Genomic DNA, 20,923 nt, shown 5'->3' with positions numbered 1-20,923 from the left:
CTCAGTTTCTTGAAGTCTTTCACATCAACATCTCCATCTCTGATTTTCCGGTTCAGTTTTTTCATCTCTTCATCATGTTGTTTCTGTAACTGAGTTTCTTTTTCCTGTTTTGCTTTTATCTTATCAAAAGCTTCATTTCTGAAGTCATTGATCTCTTTATCTTGTCTCTGGAGTTCATCTCTTTGTTTTTTCCCTGGTTTGTTTCTGTTGTTTGTTCTCCTATTTCTATTGCATTTCTTCTTCAAGCTTTTTGGCCATTTCAGCCTTTCTCTGTTCTTTGTTTTCTGTTTGAAATTCCCTCTTTAAAGCAGTCATTTCATTTTGTTGAACTTCCTTAAAGTGATTCATTTCCTCTGTCATCTTTTTATCCTAATCTCTCTTCAGATCAGACAAGAGTTTATTCATGTCATCTTTGTGTTTTATTTGAAGCTTTTTCATATTTTTCTGATTTTCTTGTTGTTTCAGCATGACAAGAGTCACATCAGCCAGTTCTCGTTTGTGTTTGTTCAGCAGTTCATGCATTTGGTTTTTAAGGGTTTCTTTTTTCTCTTCACTTTCCTTCTTTTGCTTCTGTTGCTGTTTCGAATGCTCTTTCTTTAGTTCGATCACGTCCTGCATGTGTTTGTCTATTAAAGCTGCAAAGTCCCTTTCCTTAATGTTGAATTCATTGAACTCTTCAGCTTGTTTTCTGGCCTCCTCTTCATGTTTCTTCTTCATATTTTCCTTTTTTTTCTTCAAGTTTATTGCTATTTCTTGTCTCTTCTTCCTCTCATTTGATTTTATCATCTTCTACTCTTTGTTTTCATATTTTCTCTTTCCTCCTCAAATTCTTCCTGAAGCTTTAACAGTTTCATTTTCTCTTTTTGTCGGATTTCTTTATTTTCTTTGTCTTTTCTTCCACCACTCTTTTCTTTTCTCTTCCCAGATCTCCCGCTCCTTCCTCATCAACTCTCTAGACTCCACCAGTTTTTTTTATCAGTTGTTTCCTTTTGTTGAGATTCAGATTTTATCTTGTTCTCCAAAGCTTAAACCTTTTCTTTCCACTCTTGTCTTTCAGTTTCATCCTGTCTTTTCTTCTTCTTCTCTCTCCTCCTGTTCTTTCTTTCTGATGTCTTCTTCCTTTTCCTTCAGTTGTTCTTTTATCAGTTTTCTCTTCTCTTCCAGTTCAGCTCTTTGTTTCTCCATTCTCATCTCCATCTTCTGCATTTGTTTTGGTTCTCTTCCAGTTCCTCTTTCTCTCTCTTCATCTCTTCTTCCTTCTCCTTCAACATCTTTTCCATTTCCTTCTGTATCGCTGCTTCAGCTTCTTACAGCATCTCATTGGTGAAGCAGTCCCCTCCGTTTTTCTTCACCATGGAGTCGATCTTTGCTATCAGCTGACTGACTTGATTGGAGTCTTGTTTATCATTGTTGAACACATGGTATCTTCCTCCACAGTCAGAGACAAGCTTCTTCAAAGAATCTTCACTTTCGTTGATGTACTGTTCAATTATCCCTCCTTCATCTTTCAGTAAATCTCCTTTGGTGAAAAGAATGATGGTGAACTTCTCTGAATTCTCTCCAAATGCATCCTTTATGAGTTTCAGGGTCTTCTTTTCCTCTAATGTCAACTGTCCGATTTGTAACACCAGTAAGAAGACATGTGGTCCTGGAGCCAGAAGACAGACACATTTCAACAGCTCCTCCTGAATCTGGCAATGGGGCAAACTGTTGTCAAACAGTCCTGGAGTATCGACCACAACGATCTGACGATTGTTCACTTCACCCGCTGCTTTCTGACAGCGTTTGGTGACTGATTTGTTTCCAGGTGCAGCTTTAAACTCCTTTCTTCCCAGGATGGTGTTTCCCGAGGAGCTCTTTCCACTGCCGGTCTTCCCCAGAAGAACAATCCGGAGACACTCTGTGTTCTGTATCTCCTCAACACCTGTGAAAGAAGAACATTTATTACTATAAAACAACAGAACGATGTTTTACTGAGAGATGATGTCCTGTTGAAGACAGAAATCATCAGTGATGTACTTACAGATGCCTGTGTTCTTTGCTTTCAGGTTGTTGAGCTCAGACTGAAGCAGGTTGATCTTTGTAATTTGGGCTTGACTGAATATTTTCATTGTGTAGGAGCGTGGTTTATTCCTGTCTTTCATTGTATCGACATTATAAAACAACCTTGAAAGTTCTTGTTTTCCACTGATGTTGAGAACAAAATGTTCTCCACTACAGCTCTGAATCAACTCTTCTACCTCCTTGTTTCCCTTTGGAAAGTTGAGAGTTGAAGGATCTGAGTCCACAGTGAACAGAATCATGGTGAAGTCAATGACTGAAGAGCTGAAGGTCTTCTGGATGGTCTCTAACTCTCCCTTGTCTTCATCAGTGAGTGGACCCACAGGCAGGACCAGGATGAAGGCGTGGACACCTTCAGGATCACAGAGGGAGACACAGCTGAGAGCCTCCTCCATCACCTCCTGCTGAGGTCTTCCATACAAAGCAGGCAGCTCCACCACAGAGACCCACCGTCCACACACCACTCCCTGGTTTCTGACACACTCTGAGGAGTTGGCAGCTGGTCCAAACCTTCCTGGTCCCAGTATAGCATTGACTGCTGACGTCTTTCCAGCTCCTCTTCTGCCAAACAACACCAGGTTCACAGGAGGTTTGGCTTCTCTTCTCACTGGTCCAACATCTGTTTCTTTATCTACGACCAGAAACTCTCCTCTGAGGGTGTTCACTATCGTTTCCATTTTCTGCATCAACTCATGAAGATCATGTTTGGAAGGATTCTTCCTGTCAGCAGTGAAGCTGTGAACCTTTTGCTGGCAGTCCTGGATGAGTCTGTCTACTGTGGGGTGACGACCTTCATCTTCGTGGGTCAGGACGACCATGGAGTGTTTGAAGACATCCTGACCAAACAGACTCAGGATGAACATCAGAGTTTTTCTGTCCTCTTCAGTGAATTCAGAGGGTTTCACTAGCAGCAGCAGAACATTTGGTCCTGGAGAACAGAGCTCCACACACCTCTCCATCTCCTTTCTCACTGCTTCCACTGACAGATTAAAGACGTCTGGAGTTTTCACCACAGTCAAAGGTTTTCTGTCCCACTGTCCACTGACAGATTCACACTGTTTTCCTCCATGAAACTGGAATAAAGGTTTAAACTCTTGTTTCCCAGTGATGATGTTTCCAAGTGATGTTTTATTGTCATCACTTTTTCCAAACAACACGATCCTGAGTCCATGTTCTGAAAAAGAAAAAAAAACAAAACAAAACAACAACCATGAATTAGACTGAAACTTGGATGACAAAACTCCTTTAAACATTTAGAATGAAGAATACTGACACAGCTGACATGAGGTCAGGATTGATTGAAAGTAATGGCTGCTCTCATTATGATCTGTTGAAAATCATGAGTATAAATCAGTTTAATTGTTTAAACTGATGAGAGAAAGCAATTTTGTGTGAGATGTGGAACCACCAGTCACACTAATTTTAAATCTCACCATGTGTTAAATTGAGGGAAAAAATATTTTTAAAGGCTTATTCTGGACTTCCGATTTGACTTAGATTAAATGTGTGAATTTTAAATCGTCATGGGACGAACAAGTGAGAATTGGTTTGATCTCTTTCTTTAATTCCTGTGGGCTGTGGTAGCCATTTTAGTGTATCTCGGTGGTGCATGAAAGCACATTTTGACAGTAATGGGGTTAATTTGTCAATTAAAACACAAAAAAAAATTCTCTGGTCATGATGCCTGTGACAAATTTGGTGAGTTTTGGGGCACGTTTACAGAGTCAATTGTGTGTTCATCTACTCGAGAGTACAAAAATAAACTAGAACTAGAATAACTATACATCATAGATTCAATATCAATGTCTTCTTCCACTTACTGCTTCCTTCCACAGGATTCTGGTGGAAGCTGGTAGAAACTCCATCTTCCTTCAAACTTTTGGGACCAGAAATTTTTAAATTTGAACCATCTCGTGTCACATGCTCTCCATTGTTCTTCTTCATCATGTCCCACATGCATGTCAGCAGGTATCGTCGGAGATTTGTCTTCCACATCAGCTTGGCTCTGCATTTCTTCATCAAGTCTCTCAATGAGGGGAAAGTTTCCTGAAGAGATGATGACCTCTTTCCTTCAGCTGCTGATATCAGTAAGACTGAATGAGTCCAGGACTGCTTACTGAAGCTCTCCAGGATGGACTGAAGCCTCTGACTGTTCTCCTCAGTGAAGACTTCAGGCTGAATAACCAGCAGGAACAGATGAGGTCCAGGATCAGAGAACCTTGCCCAAAGTTCAAAATGTTCTGTCAGTGAGACATTTAGTTGCAGGAGGTTTGGAGTGTTGATAAGAACAATTGTTTTGTCCTTAGACTCCCTGCTGACACGAACACATTGATCCAGTTCTTCCTTTGTGTTGAATGCGTTCATTCCCAGAATGAAGTTTCCCACTGAGCTCCTCTCAGACCAGCTGTTCCCCAACAGAACCAGCCTCAGCTCCGACACTGGAAAGAGAGTTATTTAAACAGGAATTAAACATGAAGTTGCTGAATGTCTTTTACATGAGCAAAATCAAGCAGTTCTGACCCTGAATCAGTGATCACTACAGCAGTCATGGTATAGCAGCCATTGGTGTACCTGGCACTGACATACATTTCGGGTGATAAGATCATCCCAATGCAGACTGTTTACACCTGTCTGTCTCCTCTGGATTCATGCTAAGCACATGAGTTTGGCCTGTATTACCACGTCTGCAGCCCTATTCAGACAGGATTAGAATTACCTCAGGATCTCTGATGATTTGTAATCATTATGGAGGACATGTGTGACCTTAGTCCTGTGCACATGCACCATGTCTATAATTTGTGGAGTGAACAATTCCACTGCAAGTACCTCCCATAATTCGCTGAACACCAACATCCTAAGGTAATGCTAATCCCATCTGAATCTACACCTCAGTGTTTGGGGGGTGCGAATGTGGGCACATGCAAGAATCGTGCATTCAAACATAGTGAGCGACGTGACGCGAGCCCTGCACCACACCACACCACACCGCACTGCACCGCACCACAAGCGTGTGTTAACCTCTCAGAGAAGCAGAGAGAGAGCAGCCTCTCTGCTGTGTTTTCCTCAGGTTGCACTGTTTTATTTGCAGTAGTGTTGTCGTGGTTGCAGTCACAGTAAGTTCTGAAGCTCAATAAAGCAGCATGACACCCAACTCGTCTTCCTTTGAACCAAACCACTGGATGTCACATTATCATTGTCCAGCGTGCCTCATAATCCGGTGCACCTCATCTATGAATACAGGGTCATTATTTACTCTTTGATTGGTTTTGTGCCTTATAATCTGGTGCCAATACTGTACTAAAACACACATGAAGGAAGCGAAATGATTTAAATTAAGTTTTTCCAAGGCAACAATTTTACAACTCTGACTTTTGGCATGCTTTTTACCACTATCACATGGCTTTTTGCAATAATGTTCTGCCTTGCTAATTTGCAGTGATTTTTAAATCACATTAATCTAGTTTTTAATCTCTAACTGTGGTGTTTCTGTATGTGAGTGGCCTTTTTATATCATAACTTTTTCTGCATTGGGCTTCTTGTACTTGAATTGCTGGGGTGAGAAAAAATGTGTTTGTTTAGCATCAGCTGATAGGCTCCTAGTTGGGAGGAGCAGCAGAGCATGCTGGGTGGGTGGGTGAGGAGCGGGAAAGTGCGGGGGACAGAGCAGGCCAGGGTGAAGGAGTGGATATATTAGGAACCAGGTTAGAGACCACTGGTTTGATTGATTGAAAGCGTCAGGACAAGAAAAGTGGCCAGTCACAGTGATTAGCGCTCTTGCCTCACAGCAAGAATGTCCTGGGTTTAAGTACCGGCCAGCCAGGGCTCGGGGCCTTTCTGTGTGGAGTTTGCATTTTCTCCCCATGTGTGCGTGGGTTCTCTCCGGGTACTCCGGCTTCCTCCCACAGTCCAAAAACATGCATGTCAGGTTGATTGTTCACCCTAAAATTGATGTGTGAATTGGTGTGAATGTGAGTGTGAATGGTTGCATGTCCCTCTGTGTTCGCTGTGACAGACTGTCGACCTGTCCAGGGTGTGCCAAGCCCACAGTAGTGTTGTACGTTGCTTTGGACAAAAGTGTCTGCTAAATGAAACTGAAAATTGTAAAAAGCAGAACCACAGTTTCTTGAACTTTCTCTGTCTTCTGAATTATTGAATGATTATTCAAGACATTTTTTCTGTAGAAATGCTTTTCTTTGGATTTTGTATTTAGAGTCCAAATATCATGGGATTGTCAAGTGGATCTCTTTTGATATTGAGCAGACGTGGAATTAACAGAGAGAGTCTGTCAAAGCGTAGCTTTGTAGCTTTTAAGATTTGAAACCTACAAGGTGATGTCCACCTTTGTTGATCCTTCGGAGATCACTCAAGAGTCTTTGTGCTTTCACATCATTTAAATTTAAAAAGCGCCTCACCAGAGTTTGAGATACAAACAGTATTTCTATATGTAAATCTATGTGGCAGCGATCAACATCAGAGTGAGTGTTCTTTTCTTTGTGACTTTAAAACAAGAGTCTCAAACTCGGGGCCTTGAGGGCCAGTGTCCTGCATGTATAAGGTCTCCCCCAGTTCGAGGAAATGTGACTGTAATAACAGGCTAATTACTGGGCATTTTTTGCAAGCTTGGTGAAGACACCAACATTAAATTAGATGTGCTGAAGCAGGGAGGGAAACGCCAGCCCTTAAGGCCCCAGCTCTTTTCCTGTCTGCTTCTACAATGTCAGACTTTAAATTATTGACCTCTGCTGCAGCGCCCCCTGCTGGGATAAAGGCTGTACTCACTGTCAGGTGGAATAAACTGAAAGCTGCTGTGGTGCTTCAGCCGTGGATCTGGAGCTGGAACAAGACAGAAATCAAACACTCAGACATTTTTCACTTCGAGTGATGTCTTCACCTCCAACAGATTGTTGAAAGTCTTCAAAGTTCAACAAGACTCACCATGTCCTTCACTCGCCATAATGTCTACAGAAAGCACCTCAGACTAATGGAGCTGCAGAGAAGAAGAACAAAAAAACACATCAGAGTTCTTAATCTTGAGTGCTGTTGGAACAAAAAAAGGAAAGCTACTGTAGCAGGATGACCTCTGCTCTGTACTCCTTGCTGTCTCTAACACACAGCTGACGGTGTGATTGGTATTTTGGTGTGTATTGGATATTTTCAGCATGTGCTGAGAGCTCTGCACTGCTATAAAGGGTATACATGATTTCCTCCTTGCTTTGCTGATCACCTGCGCACATTTTTGCAATCATTTGTGTCGAGTGTCCGCAGCACGTTGTATGTTTATCTGGCTGTGGGTTGTGCTGCTCGCTCATTACTGGGGCTACCTGGCTCGTTGCGGTCGTCTCCCCAGCTGCAGGCTCTCTATGTGGCTGTACAGCCAACTGCGACTCCTTCACTCACCTGTGAGTATCGGCTTCTTGGCCATGAAAACAAAACATTTTCAGCACTGTAAGTACTGATCTTAATTCGTGTTTACAGGCTTGCGGTGTGTTTCCACCGGACCCAACGCGAATTTTTCGCGCAATGAGATTCCGTACAAAGCCAATAATTACGCAATTGTAGCTCAATTTTGAGCGGCGAGCATTTCCAGCAAAAATTCTATTGCCGCGCACTACTCGAGTTGAAATAATTGAACTTTTCAGGTAAATTCACTGTCGCCAGGACAGCCTGTCAGCGTGGAGGTCGTCACGGACATGCTGATGTAGGGCACGGAGGGTTCCAACCACGCAAAACAGTTGTTGGCACACTTTTTGAGAGAGCCTGAAGATGGAGGAGAGGCTTATTGTTGCCGTGACTACTTGCCCAGAGCTCTAACAGGTCTTCAAACTGAGCAACACTCAGCCTGAAGTAGTGCTGGAACCGGCCGTCGTCCAGGTGCAGAAGATGGTGGAACTCACCAGGCTGAGTTTATTTTGACTGTTGGTTTTAATTGATCAAGCTCCTGCACTGTTTGTAGTAGTAGTTATAAACACTCATACATGATCACAATGCTTTCACCCTTCCTCACATCCAACTGATGAAAGAGGGAAGAAAAAATACTACTCAGTCACAAACAGCAAGAGGAACACGGAGGAGCTGGAGTCGGACCTCCAGGGTGAAATGGTTCGGAGTCATGTTGTTACCCGTAATGGGTCAGAGCGGTTCAGAACGGGACTGAGCGGGTTTAAATGGGTCAACAGTAACAGTGGTTGTAGATGTGGAAGCTGCTGGCTCAGACAGGAGGAGTGGTTCAGAAACACAGAAACACTATACAGCACTATACAGCATAGGATTAGGGTGAGGGTTGGGGTTAGGTCCTGGCATTGTGATCATCTATGATTGTTTATAACTGTAGCTACACATGTTATAATGGCATTATAATGCTTTATAAATGTACTTATAATGTGTTATACAGGGGGGCTTCAAATAAAGTGTTACCGTTTAATTTGTCTCTACTACACACCCAGGCCCTCGCACCCCTGTGGCCTCTCCTGTGCAACATCTCTCCTCCCCCTCTTCCTCCTCCTCCTCCTCCACTGAAGACACCAGCACCCTCCTCTACTTGACTGTGATTACGGGAGAGGTGAGGAGACAGCTGGAGAGACTCCACCACAGGAAGGCCGCAGGACCTGATGGTATCAGCCCCAGGATCCTGAGGACCTGTGCCAGTCAGCTGTCTCCTGTCATCCAACAACTCTACAACCTGAGCCTGAGTGAGAAGAGAGTTCCAGTGCTTTGGAAGACGTCCCTGCCTGTTTCCTGTCCCAAAGAAGTCGATCCCATCGGACCCCAATGACGACCGACCAGTCGCCCTCACTTCCCATTTGATGAAGGTGCTGGAGAGGCTGGTCTTGGCCCACCTGAGGCTGCAGGTGAAGGCGCTGTTGGACCCTCTACGGTTTTCTTTCCAGCCTCATTTGGGAGTTGACAACGCCGTCATCTACCTGCTGCAACAAGCTTATATGCATCTGGATAGGGGTGGCAGAACTGTGAGCATCACATTCTTTGATTTCGCCAGTGCTTTTAACACCATCCAGCCACTGCTGCTGAGTGAGAAGCTGCGGGTGATGGGTGTCAACACCTCCATTGTCTCCTGGATTACTGACTACCTGACAGATACACCACAGTATGTCCGTCTGGGCAGTGCTCTGTCTGACACGGTGGTCAGTGGTACAGGAGCTCCTCAGGGGACTTTACTGTCCCCCCTCTGGAAATCTAACACCAGTGCTGTGTACAAAAAGGGGATGAGCAGACTCTAGCTGAGATCCTTCAACGTGTGCAGCAAGATGTTGAAGACGTTCTACCAGTCTGGTGGCCAGTGTACTACTCTTTGCTGTGCTTTGCTGGGGGAGCAGCTTGGAGCCAGCGACTCCAATAGACTCAACAAACTGATCAGGAAGGCTGGCTCTGTGGTTTACCTGCAAACTGGACACTGTGGAGGCTGTGGTGGAGAGGAGGACACTGAACAAACTGTTATCCATCATGGATAACCCAACCACCCTCTCCGCCACACACTGGACAGACAGAGGGGAATGGGGTGCAGCAGCAGCTGGCAAACGATGGCCCGTTCCTACAAACACCGGCCCGGTGACGATTCCTCCGGTCCCGGTTTCATGCAGGAAGGCACAAAAGACCAGGCAGCCAGCGGAGAACGTCCTGGTTCCCACAAGCGTCACACCGGCGAGGACTCCACCGGTTCCAGTGCCACGCAGGAGGGGGCAGCAGACCGAGGTGCAGCAGCAGCTGGTGGAGGGTGTTCCGCTGGACGCTGGGCGGCCAGTCCCAGGTATGGTATGAAGTGGCGGGGTGTGGCTGAGCTTGAGAGCAGCCCATGGAGAGGTGTGTGGGAAGGGATAATTCGGTTCAGCTGTGGGCGATTGCTCATTGTCCCTTCCTTCTCCTCTCCCAGGACTTAAAAAGAGAACCTACAGAGACCCACAGAAGAACCCATGAGAAAGAAGAGTTTTGCCCAGGCTGAGCTCGACAGACGAGGAGCACTGGACAGCAGATGGACATTCTGTGGCCTGCCTCAGGCTGCTGGGTGCTCGGACTTTTGGTTGCTGTCTGAAAGGAGGCCGAGGAAGCTCTCCAGGCAGTGTGGATTTTTTTGTTAATAAAAAGGCATGGACACCCTGACCAGGCTGGCGTCCTCCCTGTGGCTGAAACCACGAACAGGCAGTAGCCTGTCCCAATTAACATTTACTGAGACAGTGATTTTTGGGTTTTCATCATCTGTGAGCCACGATCATCCAAATTCTAAGAAATAAAGGCTTAAATATTCAGTGTACATGCAATGAATCCTCATAAAACTGAGCATCACATTCTGAAATGAGTCAACAAATATTTAAGTTTTCTTTGATATTGTTTTTTTTTAAATGTACAGTATCTGCATACAGAGACAGTTTTCAATAAAATCCCTCTTTTCAGTGACTCCAAGCACTGTTGTCGTGCAGAATGAACTCCAAAATGCAAAGAAAGTTTTCCGTTTTGGAATTTCAGTTGACACATTTTCACTGCATGTGACCGTCCCTCCCTCTGGCCCTACAACATTCCACACAATACACACCCATCATAAACTGCAAACAGATCAAAATTAAAATCTTTGAAAACTTAAAAACCAAAAGTTTCAAACTGGTAGAAAATCAAAAAGAGCTGTTTCATACCAAAGAAGTCTGTAGCTTAAGTATGTTGACGCAGTTTTCGTTCAAATTTGAAGGGCTTTCCCATTCACTTCAATGTGAAGAGATAAAGGTAGGTTGGAATATTTATTAAAAAAGAAAAAACTTATCTACAGAACAAAAACTTGATTAAATCAGTAAATATGAATAAAGATTTGGAAAACAATATTTGCTTCTAGTGCTCCCCCAAATATCCCCCTGTGGCAAAATAAACAATGACTTCCCCACTCCTCCCTTCATCACTCTTCATCCCTCACTCTGCTGAACACATTCAGTGTAAAACCGTCCTGATAGACCAGTAAGACAGAAGCCTTCTAGCTGAGACATTAAACATTAAACATGCAGCAGGTTTCTGGTTTAATGTTTAAACACAAAACTTTTAAAGTTTCCTTGAAACTCACCTCTGAACTGTGATGTTTTCTTCCACAAACTGCTCCTTTCAGGGTCAAGACCCTCCAGCAACATGAAGAAATCCGATTGCCCGACAGTTGTTTAGCTGTCACCACATTTAACAGCGTTGACAGATTGTTTTTATGTCTGCATTCATCTTCAACCGAGGTTTTGTTTCATCAGACAAGCATCGACTGGTTTTGCAGGAATATCAGGTGAGCAGGGCGGGTCAATGTTTCAAAGATTTAAATGACGTCTCAACATCTTATTGAGGGATAGAGATTCGTGTCATGAACATTTAAATCTAAGGCCCAGAGAAAATTACCAATAGATTTCAATAGGAGATGACTCTGTGTTGTTCACAGAGAGTTTTTTGCATTAGGACAAACATCCCTTAAAGTTCCTCTTTTGTAGCTATTTTAAAGTGCTCAGGGGTGTTTAAGTTGTTTTTATGAAGTTATCAGCCAAAACCACAAAATCTGTGCCATTTGTCAGGCCTCTGTATCTGCAGAGCTCATTAGCAATTTGCCTCTGGGTTGCGGGCGGAGTCAGCGCTAACAGCAACTAGTGCACAGTGTCTGGGCTCTGTCTGGAGGCTTGGGGCTTCGCCTGCTAACTGCAGCTGAGCTCGCAGTGTTTGCTGGCCAGACTATGCAGCTGGGGAAAAGCCACACTGGTGGCACAGGATGGCCAGCCGCCCGGCCCGAGAGAAGCCCCGGTGGGGGCTGGAGCCGTGACCACTTTGTAGGACTGCCCGCCAGCCAACAGGGACTTCTCTCCACCGGGCCTTCTCTCCATGAGCTCTCAAGTCTGTGAATCTCCGAACTGAGCCGTGACACCACACACTCTGCTGCTTGAAGCCTGGCACACACTACAGGATTTTTATGGACGGAGCATGGACTGTGAGGAATCACTGCATGCTGCAGGTCCGGGTTGGATGAAGCCAACAGGACAACATCATCTGCAAAAAGCAAAGATGAAATCCTGTGGTCCCCGAACCGGACTCCCTCCAGCCCCTGGCTGCACCTAGAAATTCTGTCCATAAAGATTAGAAACAGAACCGGTGACAAAGGGCAGCCCTGCCGGAGTCCAACATGCACCGGGAACAGGTCTGACTTACTGTTGGCAATGCGGACCAGACTCCTACTCCGGTCATACGGAGACCAGACGGCTCTTAACAAGGGGCCCCGGACTCCGTATTCCCGGAGCACTCCCCCACAAAATACCACAAGGGACGCAGTCAAATGCCTTCCCCAAGTCCACAAAACACATGTGAACTGGTTGGGCAAACTCCCACGACACCTCGAGCACCCTATGGAGGGTCTAGAGCTGGTCCACTGTTCCACGACCAGGATGAAAACCACATTGTTCCTCCTGGATACGAGGTTCGACTATCAGTAGAGTCCTCCTCTCCAGTACCCTGGAATAGACTTTCCCAGGTAGACTGAGGAGTGTGATCCCCTACAGTTGGAGCACAACCCCCGGTCCCCCTTTTTAAACAGGGGGACCACCACCCAGTCTGCCAATCCAGAGACACCGTCCCCGACCGCCACGCGATGTTGCAGGAACGTGTCAACCAAGACAGTCCCTGCACATCCAGAGACTTAAAGGTGCATTAAGGAGTTTTACAACTTTAAAAATACTTATTTTCCACCATAAATATGTTACACATTTTTAATGATGTGTACAATGTGCCCTGACATATTCATTACAAGAACCTCTAACAGCGCTAAAATGTCACTTGAAAGTTGCAGTGCCGGTCCGGCTCCAGCATTTTTTTGGGGAGAATTTGAAAGGAATGACGTAATGTGCGCTCCGGCTGGTTAGGTTTCATTTTGTCCGCCATTACTCCGCCAGATGCTCAGTGAGCAACAACTGAGCAGGATCTTCCAGAAAGTAAGAAAAGACTGGCTTCTAGCACTGCCACAGCTCCACACAGACTCCACCAGGTAAAAGAAACTTACATTTTACTGGAGCGCTACTGAACGAGCGAGGAAGGAGTTCCTCTCTTCCGTGCACGTGAGCCACAGGGACGAGTTTTTCACTAAGCTGCATTACGCCCAAGGCCTGCAGGGGGCGCTGTTTCGCATAAAACGTGCAAACTCCTTAAGGCACCTTTAAACTCAGTATATCAGTATGTTTCATGGATTTTATTTCTAAATATTTTATTTATTTTAGTTCATGAGTGAGTGAAGAGGAAAAGACAGGAGATGACTCACATTTAACGTTCAAAAACAGGCATGACAAGTCATGAGAACAGCTCTGAAATATTGTATTTAAAGAGTAACAGAGACAGACGAGAGGAAGGAGTGAAAGAAAGTGAGGGAGGAAATGAACAGGAAATCCTAAAAAATGTGCAGAGAAAGCAAGAGAGAAGAGGCAGGAGGATTGAAGACAGGATTTGAGGACAGGATTGAAGAACAGAGCAGTAAAGGACAGCAGAGGTGCCAGCCAGGATCACAGTCGCCTGCTGTAAGGAAATACTGAAAGGTATTTTATTTCTTTAGTTTATGATCAGTCTGAATAACTTTTGTATTTTAGATTTTTTTTCTTTCAGTGGACATGAGGCATAAAATAATGACTTCAAGGCTGCTGGTGGTAAGACATTTGAATCATTAAAGGGTCTGAAGTGTTCTCTGTGCCTTTCTCAGCTTTCAATTGGTGGTAAGTTGATGTAAAAAAAATAAAATAAAATAAAATAAAGATAGTTTAGTATGCGTGGCACAAAAAATGCCGGAAAAAATAAATCGGCATCTGCACTCTCAAGGCTAAGCCCCTGATCTCCTAGAATCCTAGATCCGCCCCTGGTGATGGGTGAGTCCACCCCTGAGACCTCGGCCTCTGCTTCCTCCACAGAAGACATGGCGATGTGATTGAGGAGGTCCTCGAAGTATTCCTTCCACCATCCTATAATATCCCCAGTTGAGGTCAGCAGCTCCCTGCCTCCACTATAAACAGAGTTGGTGGAGACCTGCTTTCCTCTCGTGAGGTGCCAGATGGTTTGCCAGAATTTCTTCAAGGCTGAGCAGGTTAGAAGAAACTATAAAGAAATGATATTTAAAAGATACAACTGCAAACACATAAATATCAATGAGAGCTTGTCTTCCTTTTCATTATTTCCTTGTTTAGCTATGTATTTACTTTTTTTAATTTGTTTGGTTTGATTAATATTATTCAATTATAATTGGTTCATTATATTCATTGGTTGTTCTGTTTTGCTGTGACTACTTCCTCCACCAAGGAGGTTATGTAATCGCTGTGGTTAGTTGGTTTGTTGGTTGGTTGGATTGTTAGCAACATTACGGAAAAAGCTATGGATGGATTGCGATGAAACTTTGTGGAAAGCTGGGTCTTGGGCTAACTTAGAATCCATTAAATTGTGTTGATGATCCGGATCACTGCCTGGATCCAATAATTTTTTTTAAGGACTCTTTATCATTGAGAGATAGGGAGTCTTTGACATAGTTGGGCATAACTCAACAATAAATGACAAGGGGCCTTAGCACCAGGGGGCGGTGTCGACAGAATCAGCTGGGCGCAGTGATAGTTTCGTGCAGAAGGTGTGAGCAGGCTGCGGAGCGGAGGATCTGATGATAATTTGTCTGAGAAAACCTCAGAGGCAAGTTTCCAGCTTGTCAGTGCCATTAAGATTATAAAATAAATATATTCTTTCTAAATCAGAGGTGTGAAACGTACGGCCCGCGGGCCGGATCAGGCCCGCAAAAGAATTTAATCCGGCCCGAGAGATGATTATATCAAGTATATATGAGCTGCAATTTTTCAATAAACTGCTGTTCTAAATGTGTCCACTGGATGGCGCAATAGCAATCGTGTTCGGCAAGCAAACTGCTTATAGCAGAGCAGAGTAAGTAGGTCGAGCAAGAGCCAATTAGATGAGCTCCTTTGTATTTTGCCTGTGCGATTCTACCTTTACTTTTTCGCTCTCATTGCCTCAATATGTTGCTGTCAAAAAAGAGAAAAGTGGACGCCGAATGCAGAGTTTTTCAAGAAAAATGGTCATCCTCCTATTTTTTCGCAGAAGTCAATGGGAAAGCAGTGTGTTTGTTGTGTTCACAACATGTTGCAGTGCTGAAAGAATATAACCTTCGTCGCCACTATGTAAGTCTTCATGCCGACAAATATGACCACTTTCAAGGACAGCGGCGAAAGGAGAAGGTGGATGAACTGTTGTCAAGTCTGAAGAAACAGCAGTCTGTTTTTACTCACAGCCGAGACGTCAGTGATGCTGCAGTCAAAGCTAGTTACCTCATTGCTAACGAAATCGCGGCGGCTTCAAAACCATTTAGTGATGGCGAATTCATAAAAACATGTATGGTGAAAGCAGCGGAGATCGTGTGCCCTGAAAAGAGACAGGCTTTTGCAAATATCAGCCTGACAAGAAACACCATCGCAGACAGGATTTCTGATCTTTCAGTGGATTTCGACAGCCAGTTAAAGGGCAACTCCGGTTTTTTGACACCTGGACCTTATTTATAGGTGTGTGCATGCTCATATACTCACTCAGACAAACATCGTGCAGCTCGGAGTCCTTCAGAAGTTATTTAGATCCAAACGATGTAGCCGCACTAGCGGGGGTGCCACAGCAATGGAGCGTTAGCGCGGGACATAATCTCTGCAAAGTCACTCATTTCGGCTGTATTTTTCCTCCATCGGCGCTGGGTTGCCTTTCGGTCGGAAGGGGGGCCACCGGCGGTGTCCCGCGGCCTGGGTTGGAGCGCGCATCCGCCGGGCGGCGGAGATCTGGATTCTCCCGACAAGGAGAGCGCTCCGGCCGTCGCGCGTCCCGCGGCCGGCGTGGAGCGCGCATCCGCCGGGAAGCGGAGATATGCTTCCTCCCGGCGAGGAGAGAGCTCCGGCCGCGGCGCGGCGGGCGTTCGCGCGTCCCGCGGCCGGCCCGGAGCGCGCATCTGCCGGGGAGCGGAGATAAGGATCCTCCAGGCGAGGAGAGACATCCAGCAGCCCAGCGGCCGCGCGCGAGCCGTGCGTCTTCGCCCGTGTCTGGAGCCTCCGTGGAGCAGCTGAGGGCCGTTTTCCAACTCGGCCCCTGGAAGTCAGACGCCGGGGCACCGTGACAGCCGAGGCCGACTCAAAGTGCCTCTCTGCTGGGGAGAGGTGCGCCGCAACGTTCCCATCCGAGCTAATTGTGGCTAAGTTAGCGAAAACTGTCAGCTCTTCAGCTGACCCACCTGAAGACGGTAGACGAGCTGACTTTATGATAACACTGGCGATGGATGAAGAAATACAGCCGAAATGAGCGACTTTGCAGAGATTATGTCCCGCGCTAACGCTCCATTGCTGTGGCACCCCCGCTAGTGCGGCTTCATCGTTTGGATCTAAATAACTTCTGAAGGACTCCGAGCTGCACGATGTTTGTTTGAGTGAGTATATGAGCATGCACACACCTATAAATAAGGTCCAGGTGTCAAAAAACCGGAGTTGCCCTTTAAAGAATAAAGTAAAGTCCTTTATTGCTTTTTCAGTTGCAATTGATGAAAGCACGGACATTACAGATGTTGCACAGCTGGCCATTTTCATCCGAGGAGTTGATGACACATTGAGCGTCACCGAACAGTTTGTGGAGATGGTGCCAATGTCAGGTACAACAACATCCGATGATATTTTCACCGCACTAGTCGGCGCCCTGGACAGGATCGGAGTGGATTGGTCCCGCTGTCAGCCTGGCTGTGGATGGTGCGCCCTCAATGGTCGGGAGAAAAGCAGGTGTTGTCACAAAGTTCAAAGAGAAAGTGCAATCTGCAAATGGAGGACGTGATTTTTGGACTTTTCACTGTATTTTGCACCAGGAGGCTTTGTGTTGCAAGTCATTAAACATGGATCACGTCATGGAAGTGGTCATCCAAACGGTAAATTTCATCCGATCCAGAAGCCTGAATCACCGTCAGTTTGACAACCTTCTCAAAGAGAAAGACCACATCTATGGCTTGCCATACCACACTGAGGTAAGGTGGTTAAGCTGAGGTGCTGTGCTGAGGCGTTTTTGTGACTTACGAGGAGAAATTGAACAGTTCATGGAAAGAAAGGGCAAACTGGTGTTAGAATTTCATTCTGAAGAATGGATGCAGGACCTTGCATTTATGGTGGATGTTACTGAGCACCTGAATAACTTGAACAAACAGCTGCAAGGGCGCAACAAAGTTGTCACACAGTATTACGACAGCATACGCGCTTTTAAGTTGAAGCTGTCACTGTGGGAGACGCAACTCTCCGTTGCCGTTGCAGCGCACTTCCCCTGTCTGAAACATGTGTGCGCGAGCCAACGTGTCGCGGACATGAAGCGGTTCAAAGATAAAATAACGGGACTGTTACGGGAGTTTGAGCAACATTTTCAGATCTTTGGTGAACTGGAGAAAGACTTCAAAGTTTTTTGCTCATCATTCACCGTGAATCCCTCTGAACTGCCCGTCAACATCCAACTTGAAATGATTGACTTGCAGTGTGACTCAGATTTGAAGAGCAAATTTGCCGCTGTGAGCTTGGACACATTTTATCAGAACCTCTTGCCAGGTTACCCCAACTTGACATCCCTCGCTGCAAAGCTGTTGTCCATGTTTGGAACCACATATCTTTGTGAGCAGGTTTTCTCTGTAATGAGCATTAATAAAACAAAGCTGCGCTCAAGGCTCATGCACAGCCTCTTGAATCACATCCTGAAGCTGGCTGCCACTCAGAATGTGACGCCTGATATTGATGCGCTGGTGAAAGCTCAAAGATGCCAGGTATCAGGAGTCAAATAAACAATGCAACCCCACTTAAAGTGCTGCATGAGACACCTTTACATAGTTATGTGATCTGTGAAACAGTTTTGTGAATCACTGAGGCATTGTGTGTTTGTGTGTTACTTGTCCCCAGAATATTTAAATAACTTGATGGGATTTATGCTGAATAATGATGTTGTGTTTGCACTATTTTGGATGCACTGACCCCAGGCTCCAGCTTTATGTTCATGTTTTTTATGTTGTGAAATTGTTTTTATTGTATTTTATTATTTTGTAAATTTAACCTATTTATGATTTGTGACTGGTTCTTGCACTTGTTTGGGCAAGAGAGTTTTATCATTTTTATCAACATTTCTGCCTGAGAACTAACACCCTGATATAGTTCTGTGGTCTGTGATACTGTTGTGGTTCTGTGAATCGCTGAGGCATTGTGTGTTTGTGTGTTCTTTGTCCTCAGAATTTTCAAGTAACTTCAAGTTTTTATGATTAATACTAATGTTGGATCTGTCCTATTTTGGACAGTGTTAAAACAAAGAAAACAATGTGAAGTTGTTGTTTTTAAGTTATATACCATGATTTTGCTGGTCCAGCCCGCTTGGGAATAGATTTTACTCCATGTTTTTTACTCCCTGAGCTAAAATGAGTTTGACACCCCTGTCCTAGAGGATGGTGCTGCACCGTCTTCATCACCAATGGTGCAGGACATTGCTGTGATTTTGGAGGAGGCTGTTGTCCTGCAGGATGTGCCAGATCTACCAGCTGCACTCGCATACCTTTTTGGACTCTTCTACGCCCTCAATATTTCTTATCCAAAGGCTCTCAAATACACATTTGAGAAATTTCAACACCTGTTCATGGAAATCGGCTCTCATTGCTCACAGCGTGTTCGGTCATTGCAGAAGAAACCAGTGCACTGCACTTCATTGGGGCAGCTTGTTTCTGTTTTTTTAAACAGAAATGTTTGAATGTTCCACTGATCATTTTTGTCATTTAGGGATGTTTTTATATTGGCACATGTTCCTCTTAAGTGTTTTTTGGTTTTTGTACATATATATTTTTTATTACAGCTATACACCTATGTGGTATGTCACTTGGGAGATGTGTTATTGTTGGCAGTGTTATCAGTGTGTTGTGACAGCATTGCACAGTAAGCTAAAATGTTCTATGAAAGAACACACAAAAGTAAGAACTCTACTGATGCCAGATTTTGCATTATGTAATCAAAAAAGTTTTCAAGTTGCATTATTTCAATGTGATGCTGTGATTATAAGGGTCAGTTTTGGCATCTTTTGGATCCTGTGCAACTTAATGGCAAAATAATAATAATAATAAAAAAAACATGTTCAGAAAGCAATCTTTTATTTGTTCAAAATTCATTTTTCACTGTTGTTTCTCAATTTTACTGACTGTTCTTGTCTTGTAAAAATAGATTGCGTTTTAGAAAGATTCAACATTTGACATTCCTTTACTTTTTCTTCTGTAATTTGTTCCTTAAATTTCAATTACAATTCATCATTTTGAGGCATTTCAACACTTGCTCATTGTATCTGTTACTGTGGACAGAAATGTTAAAATGTTCCACTGTTGGTTTTCGTTACTTGAGCATGTTAACATCGTCACATCTTTCTTCTTTTAAGTGTTTTTATGTAATGGATACCTGTCAGACATGGATACCTTTTATTCTTGACAGTGTTAACACCATTGTGTTGCAGTATTACACAGTTAATTAAAATAAAACTATGGAAACACCATTGAAGATTATGTGTTTATTGACATGCAGGTAATTAAATAATGACTGTGCAGTCAATAAGCTTTTGCTAGCTATTTGAATGAGTTATTGAACAAATCAACATGTTGTAATTGGCAAAACGAAGAATTAAAAGTCGTATCCATTAACAGAACAGCGTAAATGTAATTGGCACAATAACGGAATGTCGCTTAGGACAACGACATAGCAAATCATTGACACAATTCAAAAGTTTTACTGCAAAAGGTTGCCTTAAAATTTGAAGCTGTCTCAGTTATTCTTTTTTTACAGTGTAGGAAAGAGAGCATCAGCATACATCTTACCTCATCAGAAACCGTCCGGCTTTTGCCGGGAATACACAGCTTCGTCCGGCATGCCTCGGACGTGTGCGTCACTAATTAATTAGCCCCTCGTTAACTTTACTAGCGGAGCACAAATGGCAGATTTTCGGGTGTCTTTTGCGCTCAAATCAGAAACGCAGGCTACAGTAATATCAATAAAACGTGTCATGGTCGTGCAGAAATTAAAATAAGTTCATCATTAATGTTACATGACCAGATGCACTTAATGCTAACGAGCTGTCACGGAACATTGCAGCAACCTTAAAATAGGGGTTTTTTTTTGTTTGTTTTTTTGTTTTTTTTACAAAAAAATACTCACATTTGTAGATTTCTTGGCTGCCACTGATGTTTTCCATTTTACCAGCATTTCCCAGCACAATGTGCGTAATTTCACATAGCCCTCGTTTTCTAGTGTGCCCCTGGAAAATCTCCGTTTCAAGGGCCAGATAGCCCTCACACTTCGCCCTCCCCCTCGGTCTGAAGAGACGTGAAGTGGAATCGGGGAACCCCTATTACTTCACGTGAACGCACAAAACGAAGCGTTTGGGCCAAGGGCTATAGGGCTAAGGGGAGAATTGGAATTCACCCAAAATGATATGCTGTTATGATGTTATATTGCAGTCCATTTCAGTGGTGAGATACATTTATTTGTGTGAATGCTGAAGGCATTCATTGTGTGAATGCTGAAGGCATTCACACTATTACATTCCGTATCTTTATTGTGTGAATGCCTGAGGCATTCACACGTTTATTTTCCTGTTTCTTTATTGTGTGAATGCCTGAGGCATTCACACGTTTATTTTCCTGTTTCTTTATTATTATTATTATTGTGTGAATGCTGAAGGCATTCACACTATTACATTCCTAAGCTTTATTATTCTGCTTCTTCTTACTTATTCTGACTTCTTCCGCCGTTTTTTGGCAGGCTTCTCCTCCTTCAAATTTTGTCCGATTTGAACCATTCATATATCA

General features: G+C 44.1%; 1 protein-coding gene across 1 annotated transcript in view; it reads right to left on the bottom strand.

The window, feature by feature from the left end:
* LOC115397679 (GTPase IMAP family member 8-like) overlaps positions 1-20,923 on the bottom strand; it is a 152,621-nt gene continuing 131,698 nt past the window's right edge. Inside the window, exons 6-7 of the mRNA XM_030104121.1 lie at positions 2,024-3,235; positions 1-1,924 (exon numbers count right to left, since the gene is read on the bottom strand). Of these exons, the coding sequence (XP_029959981.1) occupies positions 1,308-1,924; positions 2,024-3,235 (1,829 nt within the window). The 3' untranslated portion in view covers positions 1-1,307. The remainder of the gene's footprint in view (positions 1,925-2,023; positions 3,236-20,923) is intronic.

Source organism: Salarias fasciatus, chromosome 12 (assembly GCF_902148845.1).
Source record: "Salarias fasciatus chromosome 12, fSalaFa1.1, whole genome shotgun sequence".
In the NCBI taxonomy this organism is placed as follows: domain Eukaryota; kingdom Metazoa; phylum Chordata; class Actinopteri; order Blenniiformes; family Blenniidae; genus Salarias; species Salarias fasciatus.
The sequence above is the reverse complement of the archived record's forward strand: the minus strand, read 5'-3'. Positions and strand labels throughout refer to the sequence as shown.